The 26106-nt window shown below is 40.4% G+C and overlaps 1 protein-coding gene across 5 annotated transcripts in view; it reads left to right on the top strand.

Moving 5' to 3' along the window:
* Window positions 1-26106, top strand: part of Ube4B (Ubiquitination factor E4B) — a 679226-nt gene that overhangs the window by 325369 nt on the left and 327751 nt on the right. For all 5 annotated transcript variants that reach the window (XM_076183024.1, XM_076183023.1, XM_076183022.1 and 2 more), the window contains one exon: window positions 21164-21284. In XM_076183024.1, coding sequence (XP_076039139.1) covers window positions 21164-21284 — 121 coding nt within the window. The remainder of the gene's footprint in view (window positions 1-21163; window positions 21285-26106) is intronic.

Here is a 26106-nt window from a genome sequence, read left to right on the forward strand (position 1 = left end):
CACCTCCCATTTTTCTCCATTTTCTCTAACCATCTCCAACCCCAGACCCACTACCCTTGCATTCACCTCTCGCACCACCCATCCATGTAAAGATTGAACAGCCAGGGTGACATAACACATCCCTGACAAAGTCCCACCTTTACCTCAAACCATTCACTCTCTCCATTTCTAATCCTAACACAAGCTCTACTACTCTTGTAAAAACTCTTGACTGCTCTTAACAGCTTTCCTCCTATCCCATATATCTGCAGTACCTACCTCCCACAGTGCCTTCCTGTCTATCCTATCATAAACCTTTTCCAGATTCATAAAAGCCCAAAAAATATCCTTACCTTTTCCTATAGCTTTATCACATATCTGTCTTACCACAAAAATCTGATCTACACAACCCCTACCTGTCCTAAACCCACACTGTTCCTCACCAATTACTCCCTCTGTTCCTTTCCTAATCCTCTCAATCAAGATCCTCCCATAAGCCTTCCCAACCACACTCAACAAGCTGATCCCTCTGAAACTACTACACTCACATTTGTCCCCCTTTCCCTTGTAAAGCGGAACTATACAGGCACTCCTCCAGTCCTCTGGCACTCTACCCTCTCTTAAACAATCATTAGATAACCTCACCAGCCAGTCCACCATAACTGTACCTCCTTCAGACATTCTGCATGTCATCCATCCAACCCAGGTGCCTTACCTGCTCTCATCATCTTAACAGCTGCTTTCACTTCATCCTTCCCTATTTCTCCTCCATTTTCCTCACTCATCACTCTCATTTTCTTAGCACTCCCCACTGCAACTACCTTTCCCTCCCTATCCTCCTTCACATTTAGCAACTCCCTAAAATACTCTGCCCACCTTCCTCTCACTGCCTTCTCTTCCATTATCATCTCTCCATCTGCACCTTTTACCTTTTCTTCTCTACTTGATTCGCCTCCTCTTCCTCTTTTAATTTCTTTCCAAAACATCTTTTTATTACTTTCAAAATTTTCTGTCATACTCTTACCCCATTTCACATCTGCTCTCCTCTTTGCCTCCTTTATCTTATGCTTAGCTTCCCTTCTCCTTACTTTGTACCTCTCATACGATTCCTTCCTAATTTGTAGCCAATCTATGAATGCCTGCTTCTTCTCTTCTACACCCTTTGCTTCCTCATCCCACCACTCACTACCCTTCCTTCTATTTCCTCCCACCCTCCTTGTTCCACACACCATCTTTGCACACCTTATGACTCCCTCCTTCAACCATCCCCATTCCTCCTCCACTCCTAGTTCTACTCTAGGATAGGAGGAAAGCTCTCAATTTACCTTCCACCAGAAAATGATCTGATATTCCCCCACTCTCTCCCCTTAGCACATGTACATTCTTAACTCTTCCTACCATACTCCTGGTTGCCACTATATAGTCCATTAACCCCTTCCATACGGTGCCGCACACGTAGGCGTCATGGACTTAGATCTCGCTGGCAGCATCCAATGCCAGCCGTACGACGTGTCGTAATAATACTCGCATCATAAAATATAGTCACCGCTTATATCGATCGTTCTCTCTTCACCCGTGAATTTTGATAACCATAGAAAATGCGATTACAAAAGAATTAGAAAGAATGTCATTATGGAGGGGTGACTACAATAAATATAATCAAGACGCCGATATGGCAGCCCCGGGAATACACTCGCTCCCCATGACGCCTACGTGTGCGGCACCGTATGGAAGGGGTTAACGCTATCTGCCACCCATCCACCACCCTCTCCCATGTGTACTTATGCTTGACTTTCTTCCTAAACACTATATTTGCTATCATCAACTCTCTTTCAAGACACATCCCCACCATCAATTCTCCATGATTTTTACCTGGAACTCCATACTTCCCAATCACTGTGTCTCCCAATACAACTACATTGACATTTCTCCCTAATCCCTCTATGCACTCATTTAAATCTATCCAAAAAGCCTCCCTTTCCTCTACGCTCTTCTCACTACCAGGCCCATATGCACTTACAAAAACCCACATCTCCCTTCCCAGCTTCACTTTCTTCTACTCCACTACACGCTTACTTATCTCTCCTCACTCCTGAGAACCTCCCAGCTACACTCCCAAACTCACACTCACCCCTCCCTTTCAATTTAGTTTCACTCAAAGCCAGCACATCCATATTTCTTCTCCCAAACGTACTGCCTATCTCTACCCTTTTACTCTCATCTATACCACATCCACGCACATTTAGGGTACTGGTTGGAAAACTCCTAGAACCTCTTATGCCTCTACTTTTTTTTTTAGGAATATCTCCTTTGAGGCTACAGGTAGCAGGACCCCTAATCCTATCGCCTTTCCTGGTTTTTTGTCGTCTTATGACTCAAGTGGGAAGACTTGGTGGTAGCATTCTTTTCCCCCACCACAGGGTAGGCAAAAAAGGGAAATTAATATTCAGAGAAATAGTACAGTATTGTAACAAGGAGTTGGGGGACAGCATAATGGAGGGACAGTTGTAGAATAATAAAAGTATCATCATTTCTCTATGAATGAAATAATAACACAAAAAGAAATAATGGTGCATTTAATAAACGTTGATGTTAGGAAATCAAACGGCTTAAAATGCGCATCGGGTTATAATGCGCACCCATGCACTTCGTTATCTCAGTACACAGATAGCGCGCACCGACGTATAATGCACATGCCCGATCGCATTTGTCTATAACGCAGTTTTACCTCGGTATTTATATCATGTGAACAAGGTTACATGGAGAAGTATTTTTCATTGGATAGAGCCACCGCTGGGAAATCTGTTGATTTGTCACTAAATTAAGTGTCAGTTTAGACATCAATCAGGACACAACTAAGAAATAGTCGGAAGTACATGTACCGGTATATGACTCATGTTGTGCGTTGGTCCCTTATTACTTTGTAGCTTAAATAGTTTGTAGGAAATATGATCTAAAAAAAAGTTTATTGAAAGTAAAATATACAGAAAAATTTCTGGATTTTTACGGAAAATGTTAATTTTATATCTTGAGGAAATACAACCACTCCTCGTTTAACGACGACAATTGGGACCAGCGCGTCGTCATTAACCGAATTGGTTGTTAAACGAAAGTGTATACATATACATACATGTACTGTATGTACAATGTCCAGCAATACATGTATCTTTATTTTCGTGTATTTTCCCTCTTTTATACAGTACATTAAAGCTTTATTTACTGTTTATTTACGGTGGTTAGGTTCCTGAAATCACCATATATGACCAAATCTGCGTATGCTGACATTCCATATTGAATACCCGGGTATTTTTTTAGTTTCGACCATGGGCGCAATATAGCAATAGAAAATTAATTATTAATTTTGTAAATTAAAATGTATCAACGTAATATGCAATTTTGTGGGCGGAAATGAAAGTAAAAAATACCATGCTGCAAGAAAATATGCTAATGAACGAAGTCGGTAGCATAGGATTGGGACGCCATCTTGTCGTCTGCCAACGTCTCTCACGACGACGACAACGAGGACGAGCCGGATGACATTTAATTTGCAGGTAATGATATATCAAACACAGGTCAGGTTAGTTTAGTTTAGGTTAGACGAATTATCATCCTTTTATTTCTTCGACATCAGCATCTATCATAACAAACATGGTGTACCATTCGTCCGACATGACTTCGTTACTTACGAAATTTGTTTTAGCACCTTTTTTTTTTATTTCCGCTCACAAAATTGCATATTACTTTGATAAATTATAATTTACAAAATTAATAATTAATTTTCTATTGCTATATTGCACCCATGGTCGAAACTAAAAATTTACCACTACCGGTATATACTGTACCCCAGGTAGTTTTTGCAGCTTGCAGGATGGTAATGTAGACCTAAGCTTCAGAACACTTTACCTCACAGCTAATATCCACCATACAAGTTCAATTATAACATCATACAAATTTGCCTCAGCCAACTTAATTATTGTACACGACGTCATAACTTCGGGAGATTTACGTTAAACGTCTGTCATATAGCCCATCGTAACTCCGCATCGTCGCTAACCGAGTAGGTCGTTAAACGAGGAGTACCTGTAATTCGTCTTTACCATTTTTTATTTAATACTGAAACTACAGACTGTTTCGTTTTAGCTTTGAACCTGCAATGACAGTGGTGAAATAGGACAGTCTCTCATCGAGGCGACGTTTAGAAAATATAACTCCCGAAAGAGGGTGTTGTAGTCAGGTGTTTGACACGAGTTTATGAACGGCCGCAACGGAATTTGTACCATACCTAAAGTGAAGCAACAAAGCCAACATAAAAATTCAAACTAAGATGCTGTGAACATGGGCAAATATCATGAATATTGATCATGTTTCATGGTGTTTAGGCCTATTTAAACATGAAAAATAAGATTCGATAGATACCCTATACCAAATATTTATATACGGTAGCCCATGCTGGCGTATTCTTTCATGTCACCATGGCTGTTCTTCTTGTTCTCACGGAACATCACGGAGAAGTGTGCCTCCCGACTTTGTGACGGCCAACATCGACACGTTGTTGTGAAAAAAAATTATACAGCCGCAGAATTTTTATCGTAGGCCGTAGATAATGCGCACCACCAGATAACGCGCACCCCCCATTTTTAGGCCCTTCCAATGGAAAAAAGTCGCGCACTATACGCTGGAAAATACGGTAAGTTGCTCACATACTTAAGACTCGGTCAGAGCAACAAGTAAAGTCAGAACACTAGTGAACAAGAAGAAGATTGGAAACGGTCGAAACCAGACCTAATTGTTTACATACGGTGAAATAGAGCTGTGTATTCATGGCAATCGGAATGTAGTTTCGTCTTTGTATCTCCTCTTTTTTTTTTTTTTTTTTTTTTTTTTAATGAAAATTGATACACCAAGATTCAAAGAGACAACAAAAAGAAATCTAGAAGATACCAGAATTGAGACTCCACTCAGTGTAGTTAAAAAAATGTCTTGTCTAGAGAATACGCCAAGGGAATACCAAAGGTTAAATTTATGGCAATTTTTGGGGTTTCAAAGGAAAAGAAATAGTATATGTAAAGAGTTAGAAATGGATAGAGAACCATGGTATAGGAATACAATGAGAAACAGAGATACTAAAGACATTGTAGATGAATTATTAGAACTTAAATGTGAGCACAAGATAATGTACCAAGAAATATTGATGCTAAGGAAACCCAATGAAGAGAACAATAGGGAAATGGATGAATTGAAAAAGGAATTAAAGCAACTTAAGGGAGAAAATGAAAGACAAAAAAACGAGGACACAAAAAGGAATGAGACTTTGAAACAAGAAATTAAAAGCCAAATGAAAGAAATGGCTGAAAAGGTGGAAGAAAAAATCAAAGAAAACAATATACAAGAAATTAAGAAACAGTGGAAAATTGAACAGAAAAATCAAGAAATATCCCTAAAGAAAATAATGGAACAACAAGTCAAAGATAATACCAAAGAAACAGTGATTCAGGTGATCAAAGAGAAAGGGAACCTAGTTGGGGTCATAGTGGATAGAAAAAGATGTATAGTAATCTACGGCATCAAAAACACGATATATCTAGATATCAGAGGGAAAAGGAAGAGAAAGAGCTTGCCAAGGAAATTCTAAAAGAACTACAATCAGATGAACAAAGCTGGGATCGGGAAATCGAGGCAACCCATAGGATGGGAAGATTTTCTAAAGAAAAGAAATACAGGCCACTGAAAGTTAAACTTAAATCTCAAACAAGTGCAGAAAATATACTATCCAGAACAATGAAGTTAGCAAATAGTGAAAATTACAAAAATATCTGGATAAAAAAATAAATGAGTGAGGAAGAAAAAGAGAAAGAAAAAGAACTTAGGAACGAAGCAAATGATAAGAATGAAAAAAAGAACTGAAACGGTAAAAAAAACTAGTTTTTTTTTGAGAGAGAGATCTGAGAATGAGAAAATGGTATATAAAGAAAATGGAAACAAAGAAGACAGAAAGAGAAGAGGAGAAAGGAAATTGAAAATAAGTTATACAGATATAGATGGAACAATCTCAGGAATGAATGAATTAAACAATTACCTGGCCTTAGAAAAACCAGACATAATGGGAATAGTGGAAACTAAACTAAAGCATAACCTAATTCCCTATACTGTGGGACAAGGCTTATACAACTGTTGAACAAAGAATAGAAGGGACAAACAGGGTGGAGGAGTTCTAATTTTGACCAAGAAAGATTTGAATGTGAAAAAAATAACTGAAGGAAAAATATGATGTAGAATCAATTATGATACAAGTAGAAAGTAAACATAAGAGTAGGCAATTTTTAGTGGTGTACGTGCCCCCCAAAACACAAGCCTGGTCAGAAAGTGATCATTCCAAATTATTAAAAGATACAGAATACGAATTACCTGAAATACAGAAAAACAGAGGAAATACAGTAATTATACATACATACCAAGGCTTTTTCCCCCTTACAAGGGAGGTAGCCAAAAAGAAAAAGGTATAAAATCATTCCCACCCATACCATCCCTAAATACACTCCACTCCCCTCCACCCTCCCTCTTATCTTAGCACCTTCTGGATGACGGGTCATCCCTGCACCCTGTCCACTGCCCTGGGTCAGAGGCAGTTTGGTAAGGTACAGCACATCCACAGCAAGGCTGCCTCATTAAATCGGCGACCCCCCCTCTCCATCCCCCCATGCATAAAAGGAGAAGACGGGGAGAAATTCCCTCGTACTGCATCAAATTTTGCTCACACATATTACCACACCCTCCATCCCCTCACCCATTCCACCTCATGCATTACATCATCATCCATATACAAGCATTCTCCATTCACCCGTCTTCTGTCCTCTCCCGTCCTTCCTCAACAGACATTCCCCTCTACGCAACCTCTTCTTGTCCTAAGTCCACACTGTTCCTCACCAATTGCTCCCTCTGTTCCTCTCCTAATCCTCTCAATCAAGATCCTCCCATAAGCCTTCCCAACTACACTTAAAAAGCTAATCCCTCTGAAACTACTACACTCACAATTGTCCCCCTTTCCCTTGTAAAGTGGAAATATACAGCCACCTCCAGTCCTCCGGCACTCTACCCTCTCTCAAATAAACATTAAATAACCTCACCATCCAGTCCACCATCACTATACCTCCTTTTTTCAGACAACTGTCTTCACTTCATCCTTCCTTATTTCTCCCCCATTTTCCTCACTCATCACTGTTATTTTCTTTGCACTTGCCACTGCAACTACCTTTCCCTCCTTATCCTCCTTCACATTTAGCAACTCCCTAAAATACTCTGCCCATCTTCCTCTTACTGCCTTCTTTTCCATTATCATCTTTTACCTTTTCTTCTCTACTTGATTTGCCTCCTCTTCATCTTTTAATTTCTTTCCAAAACATCTTTTTATTACTTTCAAAAATTTCTGTCATACTCTTACCCCATTTCACATCTCTCCTCTTTGCTTCCTTTATCTTATGCTTTACTTCTCTTTTTTTTGTACCTCTCATGATTCTCTTGTTCTATTTTGTATCCAATCTATGAAAGCCTCCTCTTCTACAACCTTCTTTGCTTCCTCATCCCACCACTCACTACCCATCCTTGTATTTCCTCCCATCCTTCTTGTTCCACACAACACCTATGCACATCTTATGACTCCCTCCTTGAACCATCCCCATTCTTTCTCCACTCCTAGTTCTACTCTATCCTTCACTCCCTCCCACTCCTCTCTCAGTTTCCTGTATTCCTTTTCCTTCTCATTTAAGGAGTTCACTCTAAGCTCCTCCCTACCTTTTGTCCTTTTCTTCTTTCACCATCTATCCTCCACACTCAACTTACCTTCCACCAAAAAATGATCTGATATTCCCCCACTCTCTCCCCTTAGCACATGTACATCCTTAACTCTTCCTATTATACTCCTATCTATCACTACATAGTCCATTAGTGCTCTATCTACCACCTTTCCATCCACCACCCTCTCCCATGTGTACTTATGCTTGACTTTCTTCCTAAACAATGTATTTGCTATCATCAACTCTCTAGACACATCACCATCAACTCTCCACTACAATTCTTTCCTGGAACTCCACATTTCCCAACCACTCCATCTATTGGTTCATTTCCTACCCTAGCATTAACCCCTTCCATACGGTGCCGCACACGTAGGCGTCATGAGGAGCAAGTGGATTCGCGATGCTGCCATATCGGCGTCTTGATTATATTTATTGTAGTCGCCCCTGTGTTTTTACATTCTCCCAAATGCGCCCTGAATCCCATTCTCTGTGGTTTTCAAAATTCGCGGGTGAAAGAGAGAACGATCGATATAAGCGGTGACTATATTTTATGATGCGAGTATTATTACGACACGTCATACGGCTGGCATTGACTGCTGCCCGCGAGATTTAAGTCCCGTACTGAAGTGGTTAAGGTCTCCCAATACTACTACATTGATGTTCCTCCCTAATCCCTTTATGCATTCATTTAAATCTATCCAAAAAGCCTCCCTTTCTTCTACACTTTTCTCACTACCAGGCCCATACACACCTGCAAAAACTCACATCTCCTTTCCCAGTTTCACCTTCATCCACATTAACCTTGAAGAAACCTTCTTCCACTCCACTATACATTTACCTATCTCTTCACTTACTAGTATAGCCACCCCTTCTCTCCCTCACCCTCTCTTCACTCCTGAGAACCTCCCAACTACACTACTAAACTCACATTTGCCTTTCCGTCTCAATGTAGTTTCACTCAAAGCCAACGCATCCATCTTTTTTCTCACAAATATACTTCCTATCTCTTCCCTTTTACTCTCATCTGTACTACATCCACGCACATTGAAAGGCCCAAACCTTAGGGTACTGGTTGGAAAACTCCTAGACCCTCTTCATGTCTTTAGGTTTTTTAGGAATGTCCCCTTGGAGGCTACAGGGAGAAGGATGCCTCGTCCAAATCTCTGTCCCATTTTTGTCGCCTCTTACGATCCAAGTATGAAAACTTGGTGGCAGCATTCTATGTACCACCACAGGGTTGGCGAAACAAGGAAATGAATATTCAGACAGGACAGGACAGCAACAAGGGGTTGGGGGACAGTAGCAGTATAATAAAAGTCTTATCATTTCTCTGTGAGCAGAGTCCTCTATCACAGACAAAATGATGTGTGGCTCTGGTCTGTATGGGAGCCCTATATAGAACCTAAATTATCAACTGTATGCTACTTTGCCACAACAACATGAAGCCAATACCCTAGATGGGGTAAATACCTGCCCTCCAATTACCTCACTCCCCCCTTTGCAACCACAGCATGCACCCTTACCCACACCCAGTCTCCTCCCGCCCTTGTCCCCATTCAATCCTTTCCCTCCTTTGTCCCCATTCAATCCTTTCCCTCCTTTGTCCCCAACCACATCTCTCCCTCCCTCTAACCCAGATCCTATACCTTCCCCATCAATACCCCAACCCCAGGCAGCAACATACACATACAGAACACACATCAACATATTACAACACAACATTGATGGCATCAACACAAAAAACACGAACTCGAACATTTTCACAACGCAATATACATGTTGCCATCCTAATAGAAACAAAACTAAGGCGCTCACACAAAACACCATTATTTCACAACTTCACCACCATTAGACAAGACTGGACTGACAGCAGTGGCGGTGGACTCATCACCCTGATATACCAATCCATCTCTTTAGTGGACACAAGTGCTACTACCAAAACTCTCCTCCCTACCACAGATAACACTACAGAAATCCAATCTATTCTAATCCGTACAGGCAACAAGTCAACACTGACAATAGTTAACATATACATCCCCCTCCAGTCATTCTTTGCAGTTCCAAACACCTTCAGGCCTCATTTTAATCAGCCAACCACAATCCTTATCCTCATCATGGGTGGTGACTTCAATGCCATGTCATCGGCCAGGTGTGTCGACAACCCATACACAGACAGATGGCTTGATATGCAGACTCATCATGAACAGCACACATAATCATACACATATCCCACACCAAGCCCTCTACACCTCTTCTCCTGATATCACCTGCTCCCGCTGCATAACCCCAACAACCTCATTGAGAGTGGTCAGATCCCTTGGATCTGACCACCTTCCAATCATCACCACCAAAACAAGATGCACCCCAGTTGGCCACAGACGCACATACACCAATTACAATAGAGCAAACTGGGAAGCTTTTACTGAAGAGACAGAATAACATATTGAGACACTTAACAGTACACCAATCACAAACATAAACAGTGCTGTGCACACTTTTAATACAGTCATACAAAATGCAGACAAGAGATACATCCCTAGAGGCAGCAGAAATTCACACAACCCCAACTTCACACCAGAAATCCAAGGTCTTGTCAGACAATGAGATACACTTAAACACGATACCCCCACACCTTTCCCTCAAAACATAGCAGACCAAATACAAACACTAACCACTGAGATTACCAATAAAATACATGAATAGAAAACACATATACATACATATACCAAAGGCTTTTTCCCCCCTACAAAGGAAGTAGCCAGAAAATGTAGGCATAGAAACCACTCCCACCCACTCCATCTCCTACATGCTCCTACATGTCGTTAGATGTCGCTTGAGTAATGGTGGGGCATAAGGAAAGTATTTGGGGACTCTTCCAGAGAAGCGCTTGGACTTCATGCATCTCTCCCACTAGTGATGACAGAGATCCCTCCAATGCCTCACTTATGTCTGATCTGTACAAATCATAAAAGAAATCAAGATCCCCAATATCTTAATCAAGCTTCCTGTCAGTTTGTTCTGTCTTGATCACGTCTCGATGACTACATCTCGCTTGTCTGGCAACCTTAATTTCATAGTTACATTTTGCTGTGTGCGTATTCTATTTAACCAGTTTTTCCATATTATATTTGGATCTAAGGTGTGTTCCCTTGTTTTTTATTCTTAGGTAAAGTCCTCTTTTCATTCCAATCTTATGTTTCAGCCTGTCCATCATCCATTTGGGAGTATTACTATTCTTTCATATTGACTTGAGGGGAATAAATTTATTTTGAGCATTTAGAATTAAATCTGTTAGGTTACTATACATTTCATCTAAATCACTGACCTGGCTGTTGACCTTGTGCCCACAAGTGACCTTATACAAGGTATGCATACCCTCTGTGACATGACCCTGACTGTGCTAATGATGTTTGGACTGACCATATATCTGACCTCATCATAGCTCTCTGGGTTGGTTCCATAAATGGTCAAATGGCTCATATAGTTTCTCATCTTGTCAAAATTGGCCCTCCTGAAGTCTGGTACTTGAATGTTATTCATATTTTTTAATTCTTCCCAAATAATATTAAATCTTATTAATTGCTAGAGCCTAGACTATCTCCTACTTTTACGTAACTCATTAGTGTTCATTATTAGTTAAGGTTAAGTCCAGAGTATTCCCCATCTAAGAAAAAAATCACTTCCTGATCTACTAAAATTTCCCAATCAATGTTTCTATAATTAAAATCTCCCATGATCACAATGTTTTTGTACTAGGGTGCCCTGCAAATTTCATAAATCAGGGGATCAGTCTGCTCAATGCTGAAGTTGGGAGGTCAATATAGGATGCCAGTAATAAGTTTCTTATTCTTGCTTATAATCACCCAAATGGATTCTGTACTATCCTCTTCCTTAATGAAATTGTTGATAATACAATTTATTATATTTTTAACAAAAAGTGCTACTCCCTCACTCCTGCCAATCCTGTCCTTGTGAAAAAACTTGTATCCTTCTATCTTGATTACTGGAAGGAAGTGTCTATCAGCCACAATGATCCAGGATTCAGTAATAGCCATAATATCAAATCTAAGCATGCTTTACCTTGCAGTAAGTCAATTTTATTTATGCTTCTGCTGTTTGTATAGTAAACTTTAGCTTATCCTCCCTCCACCTGATTAGGTGATTCTTTACACAGTCCCTCACTGAGCTATTTCTATTGCCTAAACTATATTCTGATACTTCTACCCCGAGTCCCATGTAATCTACCCGAAAAAACCCTGCAGAATGCCTACTTCTCACTCAAGGGATTCAGCAAGGAGCTGAAATCCTCTGGGCGACAAGTGCACCCTGTCCTTTGTATATAGATGATTCTTACCATAAAAGTTATCCCAGTTGTTGACAAATGCTCATCCATTGTCATTACAATATTTTGCCAGCCTGCAGTTCATATGTAAAAAGATTGTTAAAATTGGAGTTGCTGACTCTGGAACAAAGAAGAGAAAGAAGTGACTTGTTGATCCACAGAATTATTAAAGGCATGGAAGTCCTTGATAGAGAAGACTTACTAAATTAGGATAGGAAAAATGCAAGAGGACATGGAAAGAAGCTCAAAAAGGACAATTATAGAAGAGACCTGAAAAAGAACAGCTTTCCCCACAGAGTGGTGGATGTATGGAACATATTAGATGAAAGAACAGTGTGTGCAAAAACAATACAAGAATTTAAGAGCAAACTAGATATGGAGAGATACAAAGACAGGACACCATGAGCATAGCTCCCCTTCCTGTAAGATACTAGGTAAATAGCCCTGGAATGCCACATGCCTCCAACTCTACACCTCTGAATGATCCCACGTGCCTCCAACTCTACACCTCTGAATGATCCCACATGCAACAGGAACCCCTCCCTTATTCCTAATCTTATCTAGTGCATCCCAAAACCACGCAAACATTTTTTCACTCCCTAACTTACCTATGTCATTCCTACCAGCACTCAAACAAATAATGGGTTTCACACCTTCCCCGACTATACACTTTTCAACCCAGTCTCTTTCTCACACCTTTCTCACCCTATGCCTAGTAGGAATAATCCTGTCAGCGGCAGCTCTTCACTAGACTTCTCCATGCGTCTCTATCCTTGTAGGTCTCTTTTTCTTTCACTTCTGGTAAGTCTGTGTCTCTTCTTTCTAATGTTTCTTTAACACAACACCTTTAATCCATCTGGTCCTGGGTCTCCCTACTGGTCTTCTACCTGTGGGTACCCATTCCAGCATTTGTCTTGGGTACCTCCAATCTTCCATTCTCATAACGTGTCCAAACCACCTCATCTTCCACTCCTCTATTAAATCCAACACTGACATCACTCCTATTTCCTGTCTTATCCACTCATTCCTTAATCTATCGCATCTTGTCACTCCTCTTATTATCCTAAGGGCTCTCATTTCGGCTGCTTGAATGCGACATTTTAATTTGGTGTTTAGGGACCAGGCTTCACTGCCGTATGTTAACACCGGTCTTAACACTGAGACATAAATTGTCTTCTTGCATTGAAGTGGGATGCTTTTTTCTTTTAATAGTGGGTACAAAATATTTAGGGTGTTGTTATATTTTGTAATCCTGCTGTTTATTTCAGTCTCCTGCTGGTTATTATCACTGAATTCCACTCCCAAATACTTAAAATGTTCGACCTGTTTTAATTGTTGTCCATCAACCTCGATTCTTTACCTCAACTCGCCTTCTGTTGACACACACTACTTCCGTTTTTGTAACATTCATCTGCATCCTGTATTGTTTTAGCACATCATTCCATTTGTCCATTTCAGTTTGTAGATCTTCCCAACTGTTTGCAGCTATAGCTATATCGTCAGCATACGCAAGCACCAGTAGGTTCATATTTCTCTCTCCTTCAATATTCTTAATTATCCTATCCATGTACATTAGAAACAATAATGGAGATAGCACTCCGCCTTGTCTTACTCCACACTTCACCCTAAACCACTTACCATCTCGTTTCAACCCAGTCTCTAACATCATCTATCCCCGCCCTGGGGAAACACACCTGGGTCCTATTCTTTCTATCTTTGTTGCAGAAGGCCCTATCTAAATACCATACCTGACTATCTCCTACAACCAAAATCTTACCATTTGGCAGGGATCTAGTGACTGCCCTATCCTTCTTCTCTTGCATTTTCTTCGTTTCTTCTTCTTGTAAGCCCACGAGAGCTTGAAATGAGTTTCTCCATTCAAGTGGGTCTGTTGAGGGCTTTTTACCCTCTCTGTGTTTTGTTTGTCACCTTTCTCCACCCAGGTTCCAAACATGGTTTGTCATCTGTATTTTGGGTGCTCAAGCAAAGAACTCAATTCTCCTCTTTAAGGCCTTCAACAATCTTCTCTAAGGCAACAATTCTATTGTGTAGAGATTGTACCTCTTCAGCTCTGATCACTGAAATACAACCACTTGCCACCTCGCTGTTTGAAGTAGCTACCCCAGTTGACCTGACCTGAGTAATGCCTACTGTGCCTTTTCAAGGTATCTTTTTGCTATTCGCCTAACCAACCTCAACTTCTTGAAGTTGGTACCCACTAGCTTGGTGTATGGGGTCCCCCCCTTTTTTTTTATGCAAGAGGTTTTTGTGGGGTTCTACCAAACTTCAAGTAAAAGGGAGAAAATACTAGGCCTTCATATAAAGACCTGGGAGTAATTATCACAAATGACATGTCCCTTGATAAAAAGATAAGCAAAGATCAATAAAGGTGGCTTTTACCTATGTGGATAAAGAAAGGGTTAAAAAAATACTAGTCATACCGATAAGGCCTAGACTTAAGTATGTTGCAATACTGTGATCACCCAGTATCAAAAAGAACATAAAGAAAAGTGAACAAATCCAGAGAGCAGTCACAAAAATGGCCCCAACATTTTCAAACTTGTCATATGAGGAGAGACTGGCCAAATTGAAATTACTGACTTTGGAATCATGAAAGGCACAGAAGTCCTTGATAGAGAGGACTCATTAAATTGGGATAAGAGAAATACAAAGGGACATAAGAAACTCAAAAATGATAGTTCTAGAAGAGACTTGAAAAAAAAAGTCCACACAGAATGGTGGATATTAGAAACAAACTGGATAAAACAATCAATCAATCAAATCAGCCATTCTGAGTCCATTGCTGAACTAAGGCCTCCTTCATAGCATTCCACGATTCACATTACCGCACCAACCTCTGCCATGTCACTCCTGCAAACTTCTCAATCTCATCTCTCCACCTGTCTGGTCTCCCTTTTCCATGCTTCCCATCTTGCAGTTTGCAGTGTCCACTCAGTAACACACTTGTTCCATCGCTCATCAGTCGTTCATACTAACTTACCTGCCCAATTCCACTTCCTCTCTTTTACCGCCTCCACAATATCTTTCACTATAGTCTGCTCTCTCACCCAACTTGCTCTCACTCAGTCTCTCAGCATTATTCCCATCATTGATTTCTCCATTCTCCTCTATTCAGTTCTTAGCTTTGTTCCATTGCCTTCGTCAGTTTCCAAGTCTCACACCCTTAGATGCTGGCAGAATGCATTGTTTGTAAACTTTGTTTCAAGCATAAAGGTAGAGCCTCTCAGGATTTTATTATATTTACCAAACACTTTCCAACCAATTGTAATACAGTAGAAGCCCGATTTAACGAACTAATTCAGCCAAGATCCAGTCCACTAAAGTGAATTTTCCGTTAAATTGAGCGAGTGAGCGTTGGTGTAACAGTGTTGGCAGAGTGGATTGTAAAAATGATACGTACCTAAAAATTCCCTAGTGTACACACACACATACAGTATATATATTATTGTAAGTGAATTATAGGCAGCACAATCGTGAATTGCAAACGAACAGCAACGTGCAGTAATTTGTTGCAACGTGTGTTTGTGTTGTAACAATGAAATGAGTTGTCTGAATTTCGGGGAATATTAGTCATAGCTTCGTGTTTGGTTCGATGTACATAATTCTAGCAATTAATAGGACTGGGCAGTTGGTTTTTTGGATAGTGAGCGTTATTGTTGTGTTGTTGCAGAAAACGTAGTTCGTTGTTATAGAAGTGTTTTTCGTGGTGATTACTCTCGCGTACTGATTTTGAATTTTCCCATCAACTTACTGTTTCATTATTTTGTTTTCCTATTATACCGTCTATTTCTACTTGAATATATTTCTGCTACAATTATACTTTATACATATACTGAATTATATATTATTGTATATAGACACTCCTCAGCTTACGTTTTAGTTAGGTTCCGAACGGCCGAACGTAACGTGAAAATGAACGTAAGTTGTTACTGTACTATACATCCATAAATTCTATTACCGTATCTTATAAAACACCCCTAAATCATTAATTATAAACATAACATTGTAAAATAATAACATTAATTTCAAATAAATTAAATTCAAGCAACATAAATTGAGATGGTGGAGGAGGAGGAGGAGGCAAGGCACGTTCAGTCTGTCGTTTGTGCCATGTAAACAATGGACGCAGCATCATGCGTAAGTATCGTTTGAACTACGGAGAGCGCGCTAAACTAAAAAATTCACTCAATTTTTTTTTTTTTTTTTTTTTTTACAATTTTTTTTTGTCAGTTCAAACGTAAAATCGAAAAAACGTAAAACGAATGAACGTAAGTAGAGGAGCGTCTGTATATATCATACTACGTATATATATATATATATATATATATATATATATATATATATATATGTATATATACCTCCAAAATACTAAATTATGAATTTTTCCTTGACTCCACCACCACAATCTGGTAACATCTGGTAACATTGGACTCTGAGACACGCATGTGGCCAGTTGACGGAAAATGCTCAGCTTAGCGGACCGTTCCCGCTAAATTGAGCTATTTCCGTAGACGCGCGTCTGGCCAGCCAGTGGAAAATGTTCAACTTAGCGGACCATTTTTGCTGAGTTGAGCATTTTCGTTATTGCTATTTGCAGTTCGCTAATTTGAGCTTCTGCTAAATTGATATCCGTTAAAGCGGGCTTCTACTGTACATCTTTTTATTTCAGTGTCATGACCTTTCGTCACTTTCACCATCTGGCCTAAATAATTATACTCTTCAACTTAGTCAAGACTTTAATCTCTTTACTTTGAACTTTCATGTTGAACATTACTTTGGTTTTACTCATTCATTTTTAAACCTACTTTGAGACTTTCCTTGTTCATATCTTGCAAGTTTTCTGCTCTTTCTGAAATAAGAATAATGTCATCTGCAACACTTAGGTGGTTCAGATATTCACTATTAATCTTCAAACCTTTCTCTTCCTAGCTGAACCTTCAGAAAATCTCTTCCAAACAAGCTGTAAATAATTTGGGTGAAATTATATCACCTTGCCATACTCCTTTCTCGATCTTGATCTTTTTTGTATCTTAATGTAGTTGAATTATAGCGGTACCTTTTGCATAAATCTTTTCTAAAACTCTTACTTGGTATTTGTTCTAGCAAGTCAAAGGCCTTCTCATAACCTACAAAAGCTAAACAGAAAGATATATTGTAGTCTGTTCTATTCTTGATTAGTGGAATATCCGTTCCTAGAGCCTGCCTCTTCTCTTGGTTTCCATCTAAAACTTGTCTTAGTCTATTTGTAAGGATATTGGAGAATATATACATTTGATAGCAAACTAATTGGTCGATAGTTACTAAGGTCCTTCTGGTCTCCTTTTTTACGAAGTAAAATAACTATAGCATTGCATCATGATTCAGGAATGCTTTCTTGATGTAAGCACTGGGTGTACAACTGAGCCAACTTAATATGAACTTCTTTCCCTGTATCTTAAAACAGATCTATCGATATACCATCTTCCCCAAGTGCTTTTCCTAATTTCATATTTTTTTTTAGCAAATTCTACTTCTTCCTTTGTAATCTCTGGTACAATACTAACGTCTACAGATGAATTTATTGACTCAACTACGGTCTTTAACAAGTAAAGCTCTGGGTAAAATTCTTCTACTGTTATCATTCTGTCTCTACATTTAATGATTTCTTTCCTAAAGCATGTCTGCACTCAGTCCCTTTAGTAATTTTACCTCTCCGAATATTTTCCTTTATTTCATCCATGTTTCTCTTTCTTTTCTCTGATCTCTGCCTTCTGTTGATAAACTTGTTTAGTTTTATTCTTTCTATTTAGTCTCTCCTGGTTTTAATCTGCATGGTCCTTCTTCATTTAACCCCTTCCATACGGTGCCGCACACGTAGGCATCATGGGGAGCGAGTGTATTCGCGAGGCTGCCATATCGGCGTCTTGATTATATTTATTGTAGTCGCCCCTGTGTTTTTACATTCTCTCAAATGTGACCTGAATCCCATTCTCTGTGGTATTCAAAATTCGCGGGTGAAAGAGAACGATCGATATAAGCGGTGACTATATTTTATGATGCGAGTATTATTACGACACGTCGTACGGCTGGCATTGGCTGCTGCCACTGAGATCTAAGTCCATGACGCCTATGTGTGCGGCACCGTATGGAAGGGGTTAATTAGGTCATTTGTAACTTTGGAGTATTTATTTTCTCTGATACTTTTTGTACTTGCTGCTTTCTCTGCTGATTCCCCTAATGATATTCACTAAATTCAAATTCATATCATCGATGGTGTCCTCATTAGTTTTTAGAGCTTTGCATCTATTTCACTAACTGAAATGTCTTATTATCCCTAATCTTTGCAAGGCTGATTTTCTTAAAACTAGTTTATTTCTCTTGGATCTGAAATTGAATTAAATTGTATAACCTACCATTCTATGGTCACTACCTATGTTGACTTTATGACCATAACATTGCTAACACTTGCTCTTGTCTCCTAATGTAAAATTTACTTCATTCTTTGTTATTCCATTTGAGCTTTTCCAGGTCCATTTGCGACCTACACGCTTTTGGAGGAAAACATTCATCATCCTCATGTTGTAGTTCTCTGCAATTGACCAACATCTTGCCTCTGACAACTAAGGCCAAAAGAAATGTGCAAAAATTATTTCTTTCATTTTGGTGATCCCAAGGTGGGCACGTGAAGTCTCATGAGCTAGCCTCACAATCTTCTCTCTTAGTGTTTGGGGCCTTACTAACTGGGTAACAGTGTCACCTCCTACTTTTTCTGGTGCCTTGTATTTCCTCAGAAGTACACCATCCTTCTTGATGAACTGGGATTTTTTGGTACTTCCCTTCTTGCTCTTCAACTGTTTGGCATACTTCCTTCAGCTCTGGGTCATGCTGTAGTCATATGAATTCCTCCGTATCTATGGCCATCTCACGGACCATCTCATCTGCTAGGACATTGTTTCCCTAGCCTCCTGCCACATCTTCTGCTGCAACCTGCTTTCTGTAGTCTCCCTGGTCTCCAGCTACCTCTTCTGCTGCTACCTCCTCGCCAAACTCGTTTTGTGACTCCTTCAGGACCACATTTTCAATGTCTTGTGTCGAACAGGGGATCTAGATTTTCATTACCTCATTCGTCTTCTCATGCCTTCTTGGCCTGGTACCTCATGGTGACGTCCATGTAAGATTCGTCTGTGTGTGTAATTCTCTGCCTGGTCATGGGGTCATCTACCTTCTTGAGTAAACTGGACTATCTTGCTGACATTCCCAAGGAGGATGTCTATTCCTTTTACTTCAAGCTCTGCTACTCCTACCTCAATGCTTGCTGTCTGATCATCTATATCAAGTAACACCTCAACTATGGGCGCTAATTTCATCAGTCCTCCGGCTAATCCCATGGTGAACTGACCTATGTGCTTATTTTCTAATCCTGGTATCACATTTGGCCTCACAATGGTGCAGAGTGCCCCTGTGTCTCACAGAGCCTTGACCGCATATTTCCTTTCGCTCCCATTTGTTCCTATCCTGGCATCTTTCACATAAGGTAACCACTCTTGGCTGACCCCTGTTTTGTCTGCTCCACCTAACCTAACTCCATCTACAAAGATATTGCTATCTTCCGTCTTGCCTACTACTCCCCTTTCCTTTGTCTTGCTGTCGTCCTTTTCTTGTCTCCAGTTTTTATATCCCCTTTGTTTCCATTTCCATTGGGCAAGTTTCCATCCCACGACCATGGGCTCCACAAGAATAACATCTATTTTGATCCACATCATTCCTGTTTCCCTCTACACACACTATCTCCTGCTGAGTCTGCTTGCTTCCCATATCCTCTCTGTATCTTTTTTCACCTTGCCTAGCATCACTCTCCTGAGTTCTATGTCCAAATCTCTCACATCTAAAACATTTGATTGGTTTTCTCCAACTATCACCTACTTGTGGTCTTGCATATCCCTGACTTGGAATTGCAAACGCTCCTCTGTTCTCACCCTTCAGAGTTTGTGTTGTGCCTTTTTTCCTACCTTTGCTTGTTCTTGGTGCAAAGATTTCCACAAATCTTGCTGTTTGTATCAACCTCTCACATTTCTGCATGGTCATATACAGTCTAGCTTCATTGCTCAGTAAGTTAAGAAATTGTTCAATTGCTATTACCTCCAGGACCTTGGTATTTACCATGTTTTCCGCATGCATCCATTTTTCTAGGTCACTCCTTCTATACCTGGCTAGATCCATACATCCATGACCGATATCCTACCTATCTTCCCTGAATTTCTTTCTGAAGTACTCTGGGGAAATCTCATATACCTTTGATATTTCACTGTTAACCTGATCATATGTTCCATCTCTATCAAACACTGTGTACACACTTAACCACTTCAATACGGGACTTAAATCTCGCGGGCAGCAGCCAATGCCAGCCGTACGACGTAACGAAATAATATTCGCATCATAAAATATAGTCGCCGCTTATATCGATCGTTCTCTCTTTCACCCGCGAATTTTGAAAACCACAGAGAATGGGATTAAGGGCGCATTTGGGAGAATGTAAAAACACAGGGGCGACTACAATAAATATAATCAAGACGCCGATATGGCAGCGTCGCGAATCCACTTGCTCCTCATGACGCCTACGTGTGCGGCACCGTATGGAAGGGGTTAAGGCTTTTGGGGTTAGGCTAGATCTTATCATCGCTGACCAGAGGTCCTTTTTCCATCCTACCTGGGGATGACAGGTGGTAATGGACATGGAACTGCCTAGTGTAGACCTTATGGCCTCTTGCAGTCTCCTTCTTTTTTATGTACTATGTTCTTCTGTTCTTATTATAATATATAGTCAAAAAGAGCTGTCAGGCAGAAGCCCAAGAGGGAGATTGGTTTTCTCTGTAACTCCGGGGTCATAATTCACTGACACTTAAAAATTACCCAACATCTCAATTGAGTGAATATAGTATTTTATCTTTAACTGCTAAGTTTTTTTTATATGGTTTAACATCACAAACTCCCCCTAACAGGAGGCTATGTGCAATGTATGTGTAATATATATATATTTTTTTTTTTTTCACAGGTGAGACTGGAGAGGGTTGATCTTTACTACTTGTTCCATCCAAGGACTTTGGTGGATGTAAGCAAAGATTCCAGAGTGTTCATGACTACACAAGAAGCCTTAGATTGGCAGAATAAACTAGGTAAGTGTGTCAAGGGTCTCCCATAACTTCTTTAGTAGAATAGTAATGAACTGAAATGCTTTAGGATGGGAAATTAAGAAATTGATGGAGTAGTTGGGAAATGTGGAGTCCCAGGAAAGAATCATAGTGGAGAGTTGATGGTGGAAATGTGTCTAGAAAGAGATTTGATGATAGCAAATACAGTGTTTCGGAAGAAAGTCAAGCATAAGTACACATGGGAGAGGGTGGTAGATAGAGCGTTAATGGATTATGAGTGGTAAATAGGATTATGATAGGAAGAGTTAAGGATGTACATGTGCCAAGGGGAGAGGGTGGGGGGAATATCAGATCATTTTTTGGTGGAAGGTTTGTTGAGAGTGGAGGATAGATGGAGAAAGAGGAAAGGGACAAAAGGTAGGGAGGTTCTTAGAGTGAACTCTTTGAATGAAAAGGAAAAGGAGGAGGAGTACAAAAAGAAGCTGAAGGAGTGGGAGGGAGTGAAGGATAGAGTAGAGCTAGGTGTGTAGGAGGAGTGGGGGTGGTTCAAGGAGGGAGTCACAAAGTGTGCAAAGATGGTGTGTGGAACAAGAAGGACAGGAGGAAATAGAAGGAAGGGTAGTGAATGGTGGGATGAGGAAACAAAGAAGGTTGTAGAAGAGAAGAAGCGAGCTTTCACAGATTGGTTACAAAATAGGACGAGGGAGTCATATGAGAGGTACAAAGAAAAGAAAAGAGAAGTAAAGCAAAAGGTAAAGGAGGCAAAGAGGAGAGCAGATGTGAAATGGGGTAAGAGTATGACAGAAAATTTTGAAAGTAATAAAAAGATGTTTTGGAAAGAAATTAAGAGAGGAAGAGGAGGCGAATCAAGTAGAGAAGAAAAGGTAAAAGGTGCAGATGGAGAGATGATAATGGAAGAGAAGTAAGGGGAAGATGGGCAGAATATTTTAGGGAGTTGCTAAATGTGAAGGAGGATGGGGAGGGAAAGATAACTGCAGTGGGAAATGCTAAGAAAATGAGAGTGATGAGTGAGGAAAATGGAGGAGAAATAAGGAAGGATGAAGTGAGGGCAGTTGTTAAGATGATGAAAGCAGGTAAGGCACCTGGTCTGGATGGATGCCATGCAGATTGTCTAAAAAAAGGATGTACAGTAATGGTGGACTGGCTGGTGAGGTTATTTAATGTTTGCTGGAGGGAAGGTAGAGTGCTGGAGGAGTGCCTGTATAGTTCCTCTTTACAAGGGAAAAGGGGACAAGTGTGAATGTAGTAGTTTCAGATGGATTAGCTTGTCAAGTGTAGTTGGGAAGGCTTATGGGAGGATCTTGATTGAGAGGATTAGGAGAGGAAGAGAGGGAGTAATTGGTGAGGAACAGTATGGATTTAGAACGGGTAGAGGTTGTGTAGATCAGATCTTTGTGGTAAGACAGATATGTGAGAAAGCTATAGGAAAGAGGAAGGATATTTTTTAGTCTTTTATGGATCTGGAAAAGGCTTACGATAGGGTAGACAGAAAGGCACTGTGGGAGATACTGCAGATGTACAGGATAGGAGGAAAGCTTCTAGGAGCTGTCAAGAGTTTTTACGAGAGTAGTAGAGCTTGTGTCAGGATTAGAAATGGAGAGAGTGAGTGGTTCGAGGTAAAGGTGGGACTTCGTCAAGGTTGCATTATGTCGCCCAGGCTGTTCAACTTATACATGGATGGGGTAGTGCGAGAGGTAAATGCGAGGGTAGTGGGTCAGGGATTGGAGATGATTAAAGAAAATGGAGAAAAGTGGGAGGTGAGCCAGCTGTTGTTTGCGGACGACACTGCGCTTGTGGCAGGATCGGAGGAGGGATTGAGGAAGTTGGTGACTGAGTTTGGGAGAGTATGTGATAGAAGAAAGCTAAAGATAAATGTAGGTAAAAGTAAGGTGATGAGATGTACAAGGGGTGAAAGTGGCAGTAGACTGGAAGTGAGCATTAAGGCAGAGCGACTGGAGGAAGTGGATAGTTTTAGATACTTGGGTGCAAATGTGGCAGGAAAAGGTGGAGTGAAGGTGGAGGTAGAATGTAGATTGAGAGAAGCGAGTAAATGCCTTGGTGGATTAAAGAGTGTAATGAGGAATAGACATTTGGGAATGGATGCTAAGAGGAGATTGTATGAAGGAGTGATTGTGCCAACAGCACTGTATGGGGCAGAAACATGGAACATAAGAGAGGAAGAGAGAAGGAGTTTGAATGTGTTTGAGATTAGGTGTCTGAGAAGTATGATGGGGGTTACTAGGCTGGATAGAGTGAGAAATGAGGAGTTGAGGAGGAGAACAGGGGTGGAAAGGGAGTTTGGAGATAGGGTTGATGAGAGGGTATTAGGATGGTTTGGACACATGGAAAGAATGAGTGAAGAAAGACTAGTAAAAGAGGTATGGAAGGCAGATGTGGAAGGAGTGAACATGAGGGGACATCCTAGGATGAGATGGATGGATGGATGGGGTGAAATGGGGCTTTGGGGAAGAGAGGAATGTCTATTGAGGAAGGACGGGAGAGGACAGAAGACAGGGGTGAATGGAGAATGGTTGTATATGGATGATGATGTGATGCATGAGGTGGAATGGGGGGTGAGGTAGTATGTGTGAGCAAAATTTGACGCAGCCCAAAGGGATTTCTCCCCGTCTTCTCCTTTTATGCAATGGGGGGACGGAGAGGGTGGGTCGCCGATTTAATGAAGCGACCTTGCTGTGGATGTGCTGTGTCTTGCGACACTGCTTCTGATCCAGGGCAGTGGACAGGATGCAGGGATGGCCCGTCATCCAGGAGGTGCTAAGAAAAGAGGGAGGGTGGAGGGATGTGGAGTGTATTCAGGGATGGAATGGGTGAGAGTGATTTTGTGCCTTTTCACTTTTTGGCTACCTCCCTTGAAAGGGGGAAAAAGCCTTGGTATATGTATGTATGTAAGTTGTCAGCCCTGACTTTTCATAGGATTAATGTATAGAGAGTAGAACACATGGTTCTATTAATCTGTCCCAATTTGTCACCTTTTACAATTCACTTGAGAATCATGGTGCCAGGATTCTTTCCTCCCAGTACCACAGGGTACACAGTGTCTGATAAATTTGGTGGGGGTTATATGGATGGATACAGTATGAATTAAGGAAGTGAGTAGGAGAGCAGAGATAAAGGGAACTGGTAGATAAGACTGATGAATTAATATTGGGATGGTTTGAGCACATGGAAAGAATGAGCGAAAAAAGATTAGTAAAAAAAGTGGAAAGCAGAGATGGATAGAGTGATGTTAAGAGGCAACCAAAAACGAGATGGATGGGTGGAATCAGAGAGGCTTAAAGCATGGAAGAGATAAGGCAGGTGGTAGATACGAGTGGAAAATAGTTGAGTATGGATAATATTTTGATGCACCCTGAAGGTATTTATCCCCATCTATTTTTTGCATGAGGGGATGAAGAGGAAGGGTCACCATGTAAATGAAGCAGCCCTGCTGTGGATGTGCTGTGTCCTGCTGCATTGCTTCTGACCTGAGCAGTGGGCAGACAAGGATGACCCTTCATCTACAAGGAATGAGGATGACAGGGAAATAAATGGGTGGTGGATGGGAATGGAATGAGTGTGAGTGGGTGCATACCTTGACTGGCTACCTCCCATTTAAAGGTTAGAATTCATAACAAGAGACTTTTTTTTTCAAAGCTCCAAGCAGAGTAAATAAAAAAAGCATTGCCAACCATTCTCACTAAATATTATTGATATTAAACTTGAATTTTGGTAACAAAAACACCATTTTTCAATTCTGAATAAATTGGCTGCATTTCAAAAACAGGTTTATCTGTCATAGGGAATCTTCACAAGTGTGGTGTATGAGTAGTCAAATATTGAAATTTGACTAAATAGCAGAGACATCTAGGGGCGCCACGCCAAAGTACAATGTTCTCGAATGTCTCTGAACAAATCGATTTTTAAATGAAAAATTCGAGCTGGAAATACCTCTTTTGGAACAAAATTTCAGTTCCCAAACAATGCTGACACATGGCTGCTGACGAAACATAAACAGTTCTCTGTTGACTGATGAGCTGAATAGTTGTGCTTGGCTTTCATTATCAGTTTTATTGCATTCGGCATTTATTTTTCCTACACTAGCCCTGTCATGACTCCAAAGAAAGCAAAAAGTGATTCTGGTCAAGGAACAAGAAAAGTTGTGAGAAAAACAAAGCGAAGAAAGAAATTATTGCAAAACAGGAAAATGGCATTTATGTATCTGATCTTGCTGTGCAGTACGGTATGGCAAAGTACAATTTGCACTATTCTCAAGAATAAAGAAGTGATAAAGTTGGCTGATGTTGCAAAAGGAGTGACCATCATCAGTAAACAAAGACTGCAAATACTTGAGGAAGTGGAAAAGTCATTGCTTGTTTATATAAATGAGAAACAGTAGGTAATAGTATCTCTGAAGCATTTATATGTGAATTAGCATTAGCAATTTACAATGATCTAGTAAAGAAAAGCCCTGGTACAAGTGCTGATAATTTTGTATTTAACCACTTCACTACGGGCCAAAATCTCGCAGGCAGCATTAGCTGCCAGACGTACGATGTTTCGTAATAATACTCGCATCATAAAATATAGTCACCGCTTATATCGATCGTTCTCTCTGTCACCCGTGAATTTTGATAACCATAGAAAATGTGATGAAGACAGTTTAGAGAGTATGTCATGCATGGGCAACTACAATAAATATAATCAAGACGCCGATATGGCAGCCTCGCATATCCACTTGCTCCTCATGCCGCCTACGTATGCGGCACCGTATGGAAGGGGTTAAAGCAAGTCAAAGATGGTTTGAAAAATTTAAGAACAGAAGTGA

The sequence above is a fragment of the Oratosquilla oratoria genome, chromosome 3, assembly GCF_046742065.1.
Source record: "Oratosquilla oratoria isolate Oo_2021 chromosome 3, ASM4674206v1, whole genome shotgun sequence".
NCBI classification, from domain to species: domain Eukaryota; kingdom Metazoa; phylum Arthropoda; class Malacostraca; order Stomatopoda; family Squillidae; genus Oratosquilla; species Oratosquilla oratoria.